At 49.5% G+C, this 14,842-nt stretch overlaps 1 protein-coding gene across 1 annotated transcript in view; it reads left to right on the forward strand.

Annotated features, from left to right (window-relative positions):
• LYST (lysosomal trafficking regulator) overlaps positions 1-14,842 on the forward strand; it is a 3,942,656-nt gene that overhangs the window by 2,018,689 nt on the left and 1,909,125 nt on the right. Inside the window, exon 29 of the mRNA XM_069606985.1 lies at positions 2,832-3,023. Within this exon, the coding sequence (XP_069463086.1) occupies positions 2,832-3,023 (192 nt within the window). The remainder of the gene's footprint in view (positions 1-2,831; positions 3,024-14,842) is intronic.

Raw genomic sequence — 14,842 nt, forward strand, 5'->3', positions numbered from 1 at the left:
TTAGAGTACATTGTTCAGCCATTTCTCTCTGCACTACAGGTAACCTTCTCTATGGCCCCACAATCTGGTTAAAGAATTCCTGAAGGGACTCTTCTGGGCTTTTCCTCCTGTAAAAGCTCCAGCTCCAGTGTGGTAACTCAATGTTGTTCTTTCCGAGTTAATGGGCCCTCTGTTTGAACTGCTTCACCAGGCTCCGCTAAAGTTTCTATCATGGAAGACCACTTTCTTGGTGGCCACTATGTCTGGCAGGCATGTAGGAGAACTACAAGCCCTCTCCTGTAAACCGCTGTACATGGCTTTTCATCAGTCCAAGGTAGTGCTACGCACAAATCCTTTCTTCATGCTGAAAGTTCCCTCAGCTTTCCATCTGAATGAACCTTTGCTTCTACTGATTTTCTTTGGTGCTCCCACTTCTCCAGCATAGAGGGCCTTATACTCACTGGATGTTGCACACGCCTTAAGGTTTTATATTGCATGCACTAAGGAGTTCTGAAAGACATCAAAACTGTTTGTTTCGTTCGGGCCTGTGGGCAAAGGCAACGCCCCAAGTCTATTTCCAGGTGGCTCTCTGGCTGTATCTAGCATTGCCACCAGCTTGCTAACGGGCCCCTGCTAGGAAGGGCAAGGGTGCATTCCACCAGAGCCGTAGCTTCTACCACAGCATTCCTGTCTGGTGTTTCCATGGTCAACATTTGCAGGGCTGCTACGTGAAGGTCTGTCCAAACCTTCAGGAGAATCTACTGCATTGACAGGGATTCCAGGGACAAGACTCGTGTCGGCAAGCAGTGCTCTGCAGCCTATTTGCATCAGGGGATTGTTCCAGAGGCGATTCAATTACTTTTGTAAAGCTAGGCCACCTCCCATTGGTTGTGCATATGTACTGCTGTGTAATCTTATTCACAAGCATGAGAATCCATGAAAGATCCAATGATGGAGAAGGACAAGTTACTTAAGTGTTCATCATTGGTATCTTTCATGGATTCACATGTGACCCCACCTACCCCTTGCTGACTCTTTTTGGTTCCTACTGCCACATTACGTGCGCTTCCAAATCTGAAGCTGGCCCCCAGGGATGGAGCTAAGGAGGACTAATGCCATTGATTGGGGCAGTATGATCCAAAGTGACAGCAGTATGCTATATAAGTGATGAGCAGTTTAAGCTTTAAGGCAAAACTGCTTTAATATGACCACAGATTCCAAGCCTGACAGAATATTCATGAGCATGTGAATCTATGAAAGATACCATTGCTGGATAACAGGAGTTACAGGTAAGTACCTTGTTCATTCTTGTAGTTGTTGATGCAGTCATGCTGCTTGCTATTACATATTATGCAAAGGGAAAGTTAAGTGAACACTTGTCAGGAACAATGATTATTCCAATGAACCATCACTAAAAGGAGCTGCCCATTTAAATGCTCCTTATCATGGAGTGTGTTAGTTATTTGTCAGGCCTTAGTGGGTAGCCCTGGTGAATTTGCTAGGGTAGCGGTGTCCAATAACATGTCTAACAAAGGCATCCCCTTTTAGCTCGAATTGCGAAGCAAGTGTTGGAAAGGAACCAGGGACCTCCCGAACCCCCAAGCGCTTTAGAGTTACGCAAGACCTCTTTAAGGCACTATAATGGACTAGGGGGAGGGGAACTTGAAGGCTCTCTCATGCAAACATAATCACATACACAGACATAGGCAAGCACTACACAAGGTAGTTATTCTCTAAACATAAGGCACAATTAACTATTAGATGGATAGATTTGTAATGTCAGATTGTAGGCATTGTAAAATCTTAGTGCTGTATTTGAGTCAAACTCCCCCTCCTTCCCAGAAAGAATGCGGCATGTGGGTTCCAAAATGGACCACAGGCGCTTAAGTGTGTGGTGGTGTTCACCATGGCCAGCACGAACTGACTCACCAGGTGTCCACTGTCCGTCAAGAGTCCATGCAGGTTAATAATGGGAATCACATGTTCTGTGCAACAAAATGCAGAATGTGATAAATTATAAGAGTAAAGTGTTGAGGAGACTACAGGACCCAGATAAAATGTGAGCAGGATGAGTGGAATATGGAGAGAATGACTGGAAAATGTTTGGACCCATAAACATATTTAGTTTTTCCTTGGGCTAGGCCTCAAGGTTTTTGAAAGTCTGCAGAGCTGCAGTGTGTTTTAGCATAGTTAGCAAAATGTAGGAAAGCATGAGCTACAATGTGTTTTTGCAGAGCTTGCAAAATGTAAAACCGCATGACCTGACAAACCTCCTGATAACGAAGAAAGGCGGCTTTGGAGCTTCCCTATTATGGAAGGAGGACGGATTTGGCTTAAGTCATGATCCAGCGCCAGTGACATCACCATGGCAAGACACGCCTATATAAACCCCTGCCTGAAACCACTTTGGCAGGAAGGAACGGGGAGAGGGACAGGAGAAGACCGTTCAGGCAGCAGAGTCCTTTGCTACCATCCTCATTTTGTACGTTTAAACTTGTTATCCTTACAAGGTCACCTTTTCGCCTCATTTCCCAAGAGGGGTGTATTAATTCTGGTGTGAGCGTAAATTGGGGACACCCTTACACAAGGCCATTAGACCCTCAGCTGCTGCACTGGGAGCAAATGCTCTTTGAAGGTCTTAATTGATATAATCAAAATGTTTGTGTTTAGCAATCTCGACTAATCAATTTTGGGAAACTGCATGCCTTACAAACCTATTACTGTACCTTAGCCAATACTTTTCTTTACGTTGGGTGCTTCTTGTGTTTTTCTTTAAGTAGTACCAATTGATCAAATGAATGCCATTGCTGGTACCTTATTAAATTAACCTTGCTTGATATTATCTGTTTTAGGTCCTCCAAGATTTTCCTTAACACAGCCTGACACATTGCTAATGAGAATGCGATCTGTGGCAAGTGATGAGCTCACTGTGATGATGCAGAGAAGAATGAGCCAGGAGAATCCCATCAGAGCCACTGAGAGTGAATTTGTTCAAAGACTGCAGAGACTTATTGTTTTAGCAGTTAATCGACTAATTTATTTGGGTGAGAATAAATTGCTTTCTCTCAGGAATTACTTATGGAATGTTCTTCGTTAATGAGCCTTATTGGCATCATAACAAAATGTCTGCAATCTCAGTACATTTATACTATGTTAACAGGAACCTTGTCACTTTTCACACACACTTTTTCAACGCATGTTATTTACCATAGAGCTGTGTCCTTGCATGCATAAACAATTGTCTTATGTAGTGTTTTGTGAGTGATAGGTCTTCATCTTCACGCCGAATCATTTAACCTTTTAAAATCTGGCTAAGTTATCTCCTCAACAGACATGTTGTATCTGCATTGTACAAAAACAAGTGTCAATTTTTGAGCCTAAGGAAAAAACAAAGGGATTTTGACTGACTAAAGCCCACCACCAAGAATGCCCACCTACTGTTTATAAACAATCAAAAACTTAAGATCTGAATATGTTATGCTGTAATAGATTTATAATGCTCCTCTTTGCCAATTACTTGACCTTGATGTGTCGAGAACCCTAGAGTGATTGCTGATCACCTTGACTGTGGAAGGAATGTTTAGGTACATGTTTTGGGGGTTGGGTTTGTGAGTAGTCTTGTCAGGGGAATCTAGTATCTATAGACTCACCTCATCCCCTCCTCTCTTCACGTAGGGACCTTCCTTCCTTCTACCTATATGAATGTCGTGGTACTGGTCTATGAGGTCATTGAAGTGAGTAGTCCTATCATGAAGGGGTTTGGTATTTTTAAGGCCCTATGCATTTCCTTCCTCTTTAGGTTTGTTTGCGGTGATGCATGAATATCTGTGATTTCCGATTGCTTCTCTATGGTTGAAACGGTTTCTGTGAAAGGCATGTTATGGTATAAAATGTTTTGTCGGTCCATTATGTAGGTCATGGCAGTGCCTAAATATCTTTACTACATGCCTGCCAGTGTGCTTTTTATTGAGGGATGTTTGTGAAATTATTAATCATTGTTCCTGTTTTAATGGCCTGTGCAAGGACTGTGCTAAAGATTTAGGAGCTGTCAAGTACATTTTGGGTACCTCTAGTCCATTCTCATGTGCTTCTTGGTGTGTGGCTTGTAGCTGTGGTGAATGAATCCCAGTCGTCTCTGCTCTCACATATAGCCACGGCCCATTCCCGGTCCCAAACACTCATCCCCAGTATTGTCAACCTTACCCTTCCTTCCTTCCTTCTTGCATTCCAAGCACATACCATTCCTTCTGCTTACCAAATTGGCAGCCCTTCCACTAAACCCTAGTCCTCTCCCTGGTAAACCGAGAAAGTAATTATTACATTATTTTACTATACTTCTACTTCCCGTCCCCTTTCCTCCATCCTTGTGGACGTCCCCCCCAACATGAGTTCTGTACCAGAACCTTTGGCAGTAAACAGTTGAGCTTCCCCTTTAAATTTAGTACAGCACACAGTAAGAATGCCCTCCTGAGGCCCCGCCCTCCACAGCCTCACCTCAGTCCCTTTTTCTGCACGGATGGTGTCAGACCTGGCAGCTAGGAGCAGAGACTTTTTAACTTCTACGTGCCCCTCGTTCTTTGTTTTTTAATCTTCTTCACCTCCCTTAGGTGCCTCGCCTCCCCTGGCGCATGTCGGCTGGAGGAGGCTTCAGGAGATGCGCATCCTGCGCTCGCTCGTTCCTTGCCTCGGACCCCCATGCACTCTTTGAGTGCCTGGGGCCAACCACCACTCTCGATCGCCGGTCCTGGAAGAATCTTCTTTCTCGCTATAGAGAGATCTTCCACACTTCTCCTCCAGGTCATCTTAAAGAGTTTGTCTCCAGGACCCCATGTCAAGACAAGGTAGGCTGTTTGTTTAGTACAGCACCATAGCTCAGAGGCTCCTTCCTGGGAGCTTCCACAGGAACGGGTACATTGGATTCTTTCCTGGCAGACCCAAGGCCGTTAAGGCTACCGGCTCCCAAGCCGAGGGGCTATTCCAGGCATTCCAACGACAGACCCAATGCCAGAAAGGCTACCGGCTTCTAATGGGCAAGGAATAGTCTTGTTCTACCTCCTAGAGTCAGTCCAAAGCATGATCCAATGCGACTACCAGCTCTGTAGCTGAGGGTGCCCAGCCTACTGGAGTTAACTACAAGGTCGTGGTACAGGGCGATTCGACTACCGGCCAGCAATACGAGGGCTCTGAGCCTACCAGAGCCATCTCTGAGGTTGACGCTTCTGATTCAGGTTCAAGTGCCAAGGAGTGTCCTTCCATGTCTGATCCAGCACATGGCACGGGGCCTGTGCGCCCTCCTGCCCAAGGTGTGAAACAAGGCCCCAAAAAGGTGGACAAATACGTGGCTGTGCCTGCTAGGCTGGTGGCCATCTTGGATTTGGATTCAGGCCTCCGCGGTCCTTCGTCCTCGGGGTGGGCCATGCAAGAAGGTGCCAGTCCCCTTCCCTCTGAAACCGGCGGCAGACTTTACGGTACAGGCGGTTGGTCTCTGCAGTGTTAGATCTACCCCTCGCAGCCTTATGGCTACAAGCCACAGGCGCCTAGGCATTTCGATCAGGAAAGGAGGCCCAGCGCTCCTGAAGGCCATGCCCCTCGCATTCCAGTGGATTACGAGGACCACTTTCTCGAGCGCTTCCTCGCCCTTATGCGCTCCCCACAAATGACTGTGCTCCTCAAGGGTATAGTCAAGGAAGTGATCCCACAGGTCGTGCCTCCTAGGCCTCTGCCTCTGGGCCCGCTTCAGTTCCTCTGGTGCTTCTGCTGCCGTTGTCTGTTCCTTCCCTAGACCCAGCCTTGCCGGTGCTTCAGAGCCCCCCTCCTCCTGTACCACCAAGTAGTGAAGAAATAAGAAAGATTGAAGAAGTGAGAAGATTGAAAAGGAGTAAATCGGGATACAGGACACCTCACAACATTGCTCAGCCGCATAGGAAACGGCAAACCCTCTTAAAAACAACTTGAACTCATCCAACAAACATTTACAGTGCCAACCTGGAGCTTAATCAAAGCCTTGTGTTACAAATCACAGCCTGGGAGATTCCAAGATGGCTGCCATGCTGAGAGCACTATACATGGTGGGCTCTCACCTGCCGGCGCCCAAGTAAACTAAAATAAACTACAATATAGTTATCCCCAGTTGGGGAATCAGAGCGGGTTGCATCAGGAAGTATGTTGCAGTGCTTGGTGAGAGGAGTCAGAGGTGTCCGGTTGCTGCAGCGGGCAGAGAGCCACTTCGAGCGCCCTACGCCAGAGGCAAAGCAGCAGCAGAAGGTAGCTGGAATCACCCTCCGGGTACCCCAAGTGGGCATGAAGTATCAGAGTAGCTGCTGCGGTGCGCGGTGGCCTCCATTAGTGGAGCTTCTCCTGGAGTGGAGTGTGGATGGCAGCTAGGCAGGCTCGGAAATCAGCCACGTCTGTCGGGGACCTGGTGGGGAGGAGGAACGCTGAGGCGAGATGCTGAACGTCTACTAGAGAAGGCAGGGCCTGTGGAGGCCCGCATGACATTCAGGCTGCAAGGTGGATGAGAGGGAGAGAAACCTGTACCTCTCCATTGAACCAAAGTGCCAGAGGACTCGGAGCAGTTGTGCTTCCCCAACCCTTCTCACCTCCAACAGATACATAGAGGTGGAGGGCCCCGAAGTATATTGTGCCCCACAGCTCTGAGGGGGCCTAAGTGGTCTGACTCAGGGCGTGTCCCTGAAGGTGGGCACCAACACTTCCCAAAGGACATGCAGTACAGATGGGGCCTACAGTAGGTATGGTGAGTGGGGGGACCCCCATTGACCCTCAGACTGGATTGATCAGGCCCTGAGACAGTGGGAGTCAACAAACAGGGACCCCCATTACTGGATGGGAGCTCTCACCACACAAGGTCCGGCGCCTGAAGACATACTGAGCTGAGAGGACACAGTGGGGGAGCCCTGCAAGCATCGGAGAGGGGGGACAGCCCCTGGATAGGATGGACCCCAAGAAGAGGGTACAAGAGCGTGCGTAAGAGGCTTGCATTAGCCTGCTGAAACACTGAGAAGGAGGAGGTGATGGGGTCGCAGTGTCAGGGTAAATCCTGATGTTGAGAAATAAAAAAAAGGACATGCAGCCAACACCAAGGACTCCAAGAAAGATTCAGGACGGTAACCTACAGAAACTCGGGCAGAAAGAGTTGGAGTCGAGTGGAGTTAACAAACGGGGGTCCCCGAGAGGAGACGAGCCTGGAGCAGGCTGTAAAAAAGGAGGTCTTCCAACAGTGTTTTCAGGAGTTTACTGAAAGAATTACAGACATACTCCACTCACAGCTGAGCATTATGGTCGGAACTTTCCAAGTCACAGCAGGAGGTGAAAACAGATATATCATATTTGGAGAAAAGGACTCAAGTGGCAGAAAATGCAACACAAGAAATGGCTGAGGGCATTCAGAAGATTGACGCCCCGGTTGAAGAGCTAGTGAGGGTAACACCGAATTTGGAAATTCAGAGTGAAGATTTGGAGAACCATTCAAGCAGAATAAAGTGTGCATTCGGAGGAAGTGGCAGATAAGGACCTACAGGAAATGGTGCAACAGATGTTTGCACATCTTCTGGTATTGGAGAATTGGTCCGAGATACAGCTAGACCGGGTCCACCAACCCGTGGGGGAACCTGAAGCCAGACCAAGAGACGTGGTTGTTGCGCTACTGAAGCATGGTCCGAAGGAGCGGGCATTGGCAGCAGCCAGGAGTGCAGGCCTCATAAAGATCAATGGGGCGGAGATCCAGTTATACCAAGACCTAGCGCAGTCCACATTGGTGATAAGAAAACTGATGGGGTCAGTGCCCAGGGCCTTGGTTCGAGCACAGGTGAAATACAAATCGACCTTTCCCTTCTGTCTGTTGTTTTCCTGGGAAGGGAGGCAGTATCGTGTGACTTTGTGTGAGGAAGGTTGAAGATCTTCTAAATGAAGGATGAAGGGGGCCTTGCAACAGGAGCAGAGAATAGCGAGGGAACCTGTCAAGAGGAATTTTTAGGAATGGACACCGGTCCTGGCAAAGGACCACAAGAAGGGGGCCGGAGTGGCCCAGAAAGACTGGCTGAAAGACGAAGCATCCCAGAGGTGATACCCATGCACCCTGATCCGGGGTCCCCGTGACCAGAAGTATAATGAGGGGTTGCAGAGTGGGGTGTGGGCACCTGCCCAAACTTGAGGAGAGGAGAGGAGAGGAGGTGATGTGATGTGATTTGAATCTAAAAATCATTCACACAGGTCTTGGACGATCTGCACAGTTTGCCTCTGGGTTGTTACCGAGGCTTAATCCCCATGGCCTGTTACATGGGAGATCCTTGGGATGGTTGAGCATGACCAGAGGTTGGAGAGTGCGAGACGGGAGGAGGAAGGGAGGGAGGGAAGGGGGGGGAAGAGGGGTGGTGGGAGTGGACAGGTGGCCCAAGGGGAGGAATCGCACCAGGAATGGCTCAGGTAATAGGAACGTGTTCAGACTACTTACACTCTATGTTCATGGGCTAAACTCCATGGTTAAACAGAGAAAAGTGGAGCAGTTCTTGGGGAGGGTAATGCCGGAGATTGTGGCATTGCAGGAGACCCATATCCAAAAAAAGGATAGACATAAGGTGAGGATAAAGGGATACCCGCACATTATACAGTCCAATGCCCAGGGAAAGACTGGTGGGACCCTTCTAGCTATCTGGAAATAGCCAGGCCTGCACCTCATTGCTACTGTTGTAGACACAGATGGCTGGTATGTTTTTGCAAAGATCCAATGGGAAGGGATGACAAACATGGAAGCGTCGATATACACACTTAATACAGGGCAGGATGGTTTCTTGCGTTCAGTGTTGGCAAAAATGGAAAAGTTTGCTGTGGGGGAATTTTAATTTAGCATGGGATCCTCACACGGACAGGAGCGCGAGAGTATGTCATGCACAAGGGGCCCCATTTGAGAAACTGAGGGAGTACATGGCACAACTGGCCCTAGTGGACAGCTGGAAGGAGACATATGGATGGGCAAAGGGATACACATTTTACTTCGCAAAGATAGATGTTTGGGCGTCTACCACTTTACTGGGGCAAGTGAAGGAGGTGGATCTCCGGGCAATCACTATTTCGGACCATTCGCCCATTACTCTCACCGTACACAAGGAGAGGTCTGGGCCGGGGCTATCGAGATGGAAGTTTCCCGGGCCAGTTGCTTAAAGATAGGGTGATTTGTGAAGAATTGCAGGGGAAAATTGGAGAATTCTTTGAAATAAATAGGACGTCCGACTCACAGGAGCACATTGTTTGGGATGCAATTAAAGCGACAATGAGGGGGGGGGAGTTAATTGCCACAAAAGTACAGAGGGATAAACAAACTAGATTCAAACTGATTTACAATTGGAACATAATGGCCAGAATGGAAACTGATACTGGAACTGCGCTTAGAAAAGAATATAGACAGATTAAAGGCCAATTGGAGGTTTTCCAAATGAAGTGAGCAGAAAAATTGCTGCTGTATTTCTGGCAAAGGTTTTATATTAAGGCCAACAATGCAGATTGCCTATTAGTGAGGCAGCCTACCCATCCCAGCCTCTCCTCCCTCCTCCCATCCACTCTTTCAAGTTGGGACAGCAACTCTTCTGGCTGAGATCCGGTTTGCTCCTAGAGAGCCAGGCCATGGAAGAAGTCCCAGCCTCCCGGCGAGGCTTGGGCTTTTACTCCAGGATTTTCACCATTGAGAAAAAGGACTAGGTGGACCTGAGAGTTGTGCTGGACCTTTCCACCCTCAACCTCTCCTTACCACTACAAAAATTCAAGATGGTTACACCAGCTTTAATAGCGGAGACATTGTGCAAGGGAGACTGCATGTGTTTCCTGGATCTGACGGACGCTTACCTACACGTCCCGATATGGCGGCCCATCGTTCATTCCTACGGTTCAGGATCATGGGCTACCATTTCCAATACAAGGTCCTCCATTTTTGCCTCAACTCAGCCCCCAGGTTCTTTACTAGACTAATGAATACAGTGGCTGCCCTCCTCGGAGTGCAGGGCCTCCACATCTACCCATACCTTGATGACTGGCTCATCAGGGCTACATCTCCGGAAGCGGTTCACCACTCTTCCCAAGCCCTTATGAACACACTGCACGATTTGGGCTTTTCGCTCAATCCCAAGAAGTCGCAGCTGCAGCCCACGCAGACTCTGACATTCTTGGGCCTCATCTGGGACATGTGCTCCGAGAAGGTGTTTCCGTTGGAGGACAAGATCTCGGCCATCAAGAGGGCCACCACCCACTTCCTCAGCAGAGAGGTGACCTCGGCATGGTGGTACCAGCATCTCCTAGGTCTCTTGGCGGCTTTCCTTTTAGCCATTCCACACACGAGACTGAGGAGGATTCAGCTGCACTTCGCGGGTTCTTGGAACCAGGAGCGGGGCGCTCAATCCGAGATGATTAACGTTCCTCCATCTCTCCGCCCGAACCTTACATGGTGGTCCAGGGACTGCAACCTATGGACGGGCAAGCCCTTCCGGCCTCCCACCCCACAGGTCATCATCACCACGGACTCCTCGCTCGAGGGCTGGGGAGCCACCCTGGACGATCTCTTGGTCCACAGCTCCTGGACTCGACAGGAGCAGGAATACCACTTTACCACTTCAATCTGTTGGAGCTAATCACCATCTGGCTAGCGCTCAGAGAATTCCTTCCAATTCTCAGGGGCAAGGTTGTCCTCATCCCGACAGACAACTCGACCAGCATGTACTATGTCAACAAGCAGGTAGGCACCAGATACCCTCCTCTGTGCAGACTGGCAATAGGCATGTGGGAGTTGGCCCTGGAAAACGACATCTACCTCACATTAGTCCATCTTCCGGGGGAATCCAACCGGGAGGCGTATAGGCTCAGCAGGTTGGGAGCGGACAATTATGAGTGACAGCTAAACGACCTTGTTATTCAGGAGATCTTCAACAGATGGGGTCTCCCCCAGGTGGATCTCTTCGCCAACTGGCACAACAAGAAGAGCACTCAGTTTGCCTCCTGGCTGGGCCAGGGCCCCAGCTCCCTGGGAGATGCATTTCAGATTCAGTGGCAATGCATGACAGCCTACGCCTTCCGGCCCACTCCGCTGATTAACCAAGTGATTTGCAAGATCAAGGAGTCTCGCCAGCTCAACATCATTCTAATAGCTACATGGTGGCCAACCAGGCCATGGTTCTCGGACCTGCTAAGCCTCTCAGAGATACCACTGATTCACCTCCTGACGGGCCCGGCACATCTTCTGGCGCAGCAGGGGGGCGGTTTCATCCATCCCGCGCCACAGAAAGTGGTTCCTGAGGGTGTCCAGTTAAAGGGTTGAAAGCAAAAGGGTCGAATGCAAAAGGATCGAAAAAAAATGTCAAATATATTTATTTATTTTTTGCTCTAGTGTAGCTTTAAAAGGGTGTTTTTACCCCAAAAAAATGCGATCCTTTTTTTCGGTCGAATTAACACGACCCTTTTGTCATTCGACCCTTTTTTCGATCCTTTGATCTACAACCGTTCCAGAGCAGGTAACGCTAAGGCACCTCAGCCTCTACCAGGCTAATCTGGAAATCATACAGGGCGCAAGGAGCAAGGCTACCAGGGCCCAGTATAAAAGTAAGTGGACCAGGTTCTGCCACCGGGCAAACTCCAGGGAAATCGACCCTCTTGCATGTACTTTGGTGCTCTCCTTCTTGGCGCACCTCACCCACTCTGACGTGCAGGTGGACACCTGCCGCACTTACCTTGCGGCCATCGGGGCTTACAGGAATTCAGAGGAGGGGGTCTTCTCCTCCTCTGATCGTCAAGAAAGATGTGACGCGGTTTGCAAGGCTCTACCCGCCATCAGGAGGCCACACCCTGTGTGGGACCTGAACATATTCATGGGAGCCCTTGCGCACAAACGGTTTGAGCCAATGCCATCCGCGGACATCAGGCTGGTCACCATTAAGACGGCCTTATTAGTCGGCCTCACCTCGGTTCGCAGAGTCAGCGAAATCCAAGCGCTTAGAACCATATACTACCTTTCACAGGGACAAAGTAGTCCTGCAGACTCACCCAGCATTTCTGCCTAAGGTGCTGTCTGCTTTCCATTTGAACGAGAGATAGCCCTTCCTACGTTTTTTGCCGATCCTAATGATGAGGCACAGAGAGTTCTGCACTGCCTGGATGTCGGCTGTGCCCTGAAATTCTACCTTGACAGAACCAAGGGCTTCCGCAAATCAGACGCCCTGTTTGTCCCTTTTGGAGGTGCAAGACCAGGTTAGCAGGCCTCCATAGCCCGCTGGACGGTCTCGGCGATCAAGGAAGCATACGAGGTACAGCACAAGCCGCTCCCGGCGAACATGCAAGCCCATGTAGTTGGGGCCAAGGCAACGCCCATCGCATTCCAGCGCCATGTGCCTTGGCTAGTCATAAGCAGGGCGGACAATTGGGCCACTCCCTCGGCTTTCTGCAAGCATTACTGTTTGGATGCTGGCTCTAAATCTGATGTGGCTTTTGGACAGGTGGTTCTCGGGAACCTATTTGCTTGAGGAGGGTCTCCTCTCCACCCTGGGGCTACATTCAGGAAAGGGGACGTGACGTACGAGTAAGTATAAATTACTCATCGTAGTGACTAACATACTCTTAGTCCATAGTCCCCTTTACTCCATACGTCCCACCATCCTCCCCGCTAATAATACTGGTGTCATTAGGCAATGTTAAATCTATTGTCGATGCATCAATGGGGACTGAGATGTGGCGCTGGAGGGCAGAGTCAGGGCAACGGATGCTCCCAGGACTGCAACCCTGCGCGCCTCTAAATTTAAAGGGGAAGAAGGTTTTTTCTGGTGAAAAAGGTTCTGTCTCCCGTCCCTTGGAAGGGACGCCCATACACTATGGAGGAAAGGACTATGGACTAAGAGTATGTTAGCCACTACGGTGAGTAACTTATAATGTTGTCTACATGACAATCAGTCTGGCTTCAGAGCAGCCAGAAGCACAGAAACTGCTCTCCTGAACATCTGTGTAGACCTGCTCTCTAACGTTGATTCTAATCTCCCCCTCTGTCCTCATCTTACTCAATCTCTCTTCTGCCTTTGACACGGTCAACCATGCCATCCTGCTCTATCGTCTCCATGATAACCTGGGTATCATCGATCTGGCCCGGGCCTGGCTGACCTCGTTCCTGTTTGATCGACCCTCCCAGGTCCAACTTGGGTCCTACCTTTCCTCTGTCACACTCACCTGTATCTCTGCAGGAGCTATTGATGAGCCTCTGTTAGGGAGAATTCTCTCTTTAGGCTGGATTTCCTAACCTAGTGAGTCCCCCAGCAGCTTTGCTGGATTTCTGGAGTTTGTTTTTTCCTCCTGCCAAGAGTGAGAGTCTTTTTTTCTCCCACTCTTGGACACGATTTATGGTATTCCTTTGACTGGTAATGTGTTTTATGGGCTATGGGGTCCTTTACTCCATAGGTTCTCATGTGTTTTTCCTATGTGTGTTACACAGCACCCCCCGTGCAGTAACACAGGGGTGTCATAGTGACACCCCACCATAGACTCCATACCCTGGGACTGACTACTGTCTCCCAGGGCATGTAAAGTCACCATTGGCTTTACTAGTCCCAAATTATTGACAGAAACCAGTACAAACCGTCATATTGTGGACATACTGGTTGGGGCAATTCGATTGCCCCGGGGTCTGTTAGTCGAGGGGGCACGTCTCCGTACCCCCTGATCGAGTTTTGGCTGGTGGCAGTGGAAACTACTTTTTATATTCGACCGCGAATATTTCCCTATTGGATTTTCCCATTGTTCGAGGCTACCAACTTTAATTATTTAATTCTCATAGCCTCGAACATACCGCCGGTTCATTTAATTAATATTAATTCGCCGGTTGGTATTTTTTGCCAAGACTCGATTCTATATGGCGTTTGTGTTCTCTTCTGTGACTCCAACCCAAGTCGAGCCCTTTGTTCCACTTTTTGGTGGGCTTCTCCACAGAAGCCTCCAAAAGTGGTGTCACTCTGTCTGGGTACCACAGGGGGTGTGGGAGGGGGTTTAGGCACCCTGGACTGAGTTACCTTGGTAACTCAAGTCTCACTCTTGTGTGATTGGCCTAAGTGGTGAGCCGGCCGGCTCACCACTTAGCATGTTTGAGTGACAGCTAGGCTGAGTGAATGGGGGTTTTCTGCATAAAAGCAGGGCTTTGGGGACTGGAACTTCAGAAGTCGCCACAGGACCCGAGAATCCGACGAGGGAGAAGCTGAGCCGACCTATCACGACGACACCACCGGTGGAGCCCTGCAGAACCGACTCACCACTTCCCGACGACATAGAAGATCTCCCGGCTGGAGAGGCTTCTTCACTTGACTGGTGGGCACAACCAGTTTACCTTTCTTTGTTGGCACCCCAGCCCGGTTTGTGGTCGAACTGCCCATGCCAAGCACCCCGGCAGCCGGATAGCCACTCACCACTGAACCGCGAACCACCGGGACTGCTCCTTGTACCTGAGAAACTCCGCGGCTGGTTTCTTCCCTGGCAGTGCAACAGACTCCTGTCTTCCTCCCCTACGAGATCCTCTCTTCCCCCGGACGAAGCACCGACTTGCATCCGCTGCCAGGAACAACTGCCCCCGCTGGAGCGTTCTCACCACTTTAAGGTACCGTGTCCGCCAGGCCTCCCTTTCTAAAGATTGCAACAAGGTAATAATAACTCCTTAACCTTCTGGACTGGGCTGGCCGCCTTGACCCTCTAACTGGTCCCTTTCTTTGGTCCAACTCCTTCTCGAACCATTACAAGACTTTTGTGCACTGCAACCGTGTGACCTTGGACACATTTCGTTTCGATCCTCTTAAAGCGGATCCGGCCTACTGACTCTGAATTCACGGTGTTACTTTGC

Source organism: Ambystoma mexicanum, chromosome 4p (assembly GCF_040938575.1).
Source record: "Ambystoma mexicanum isolate Mex_15411 chromosome 4p, UKY_AmexF1_1, whole genome shotgun sequence".
NCBI lineage: Eukaryota > Metazoa > Chordata > Amphibia > Caudata > Ambystomatidae > Ambystoma > Ambystoma mexicanum.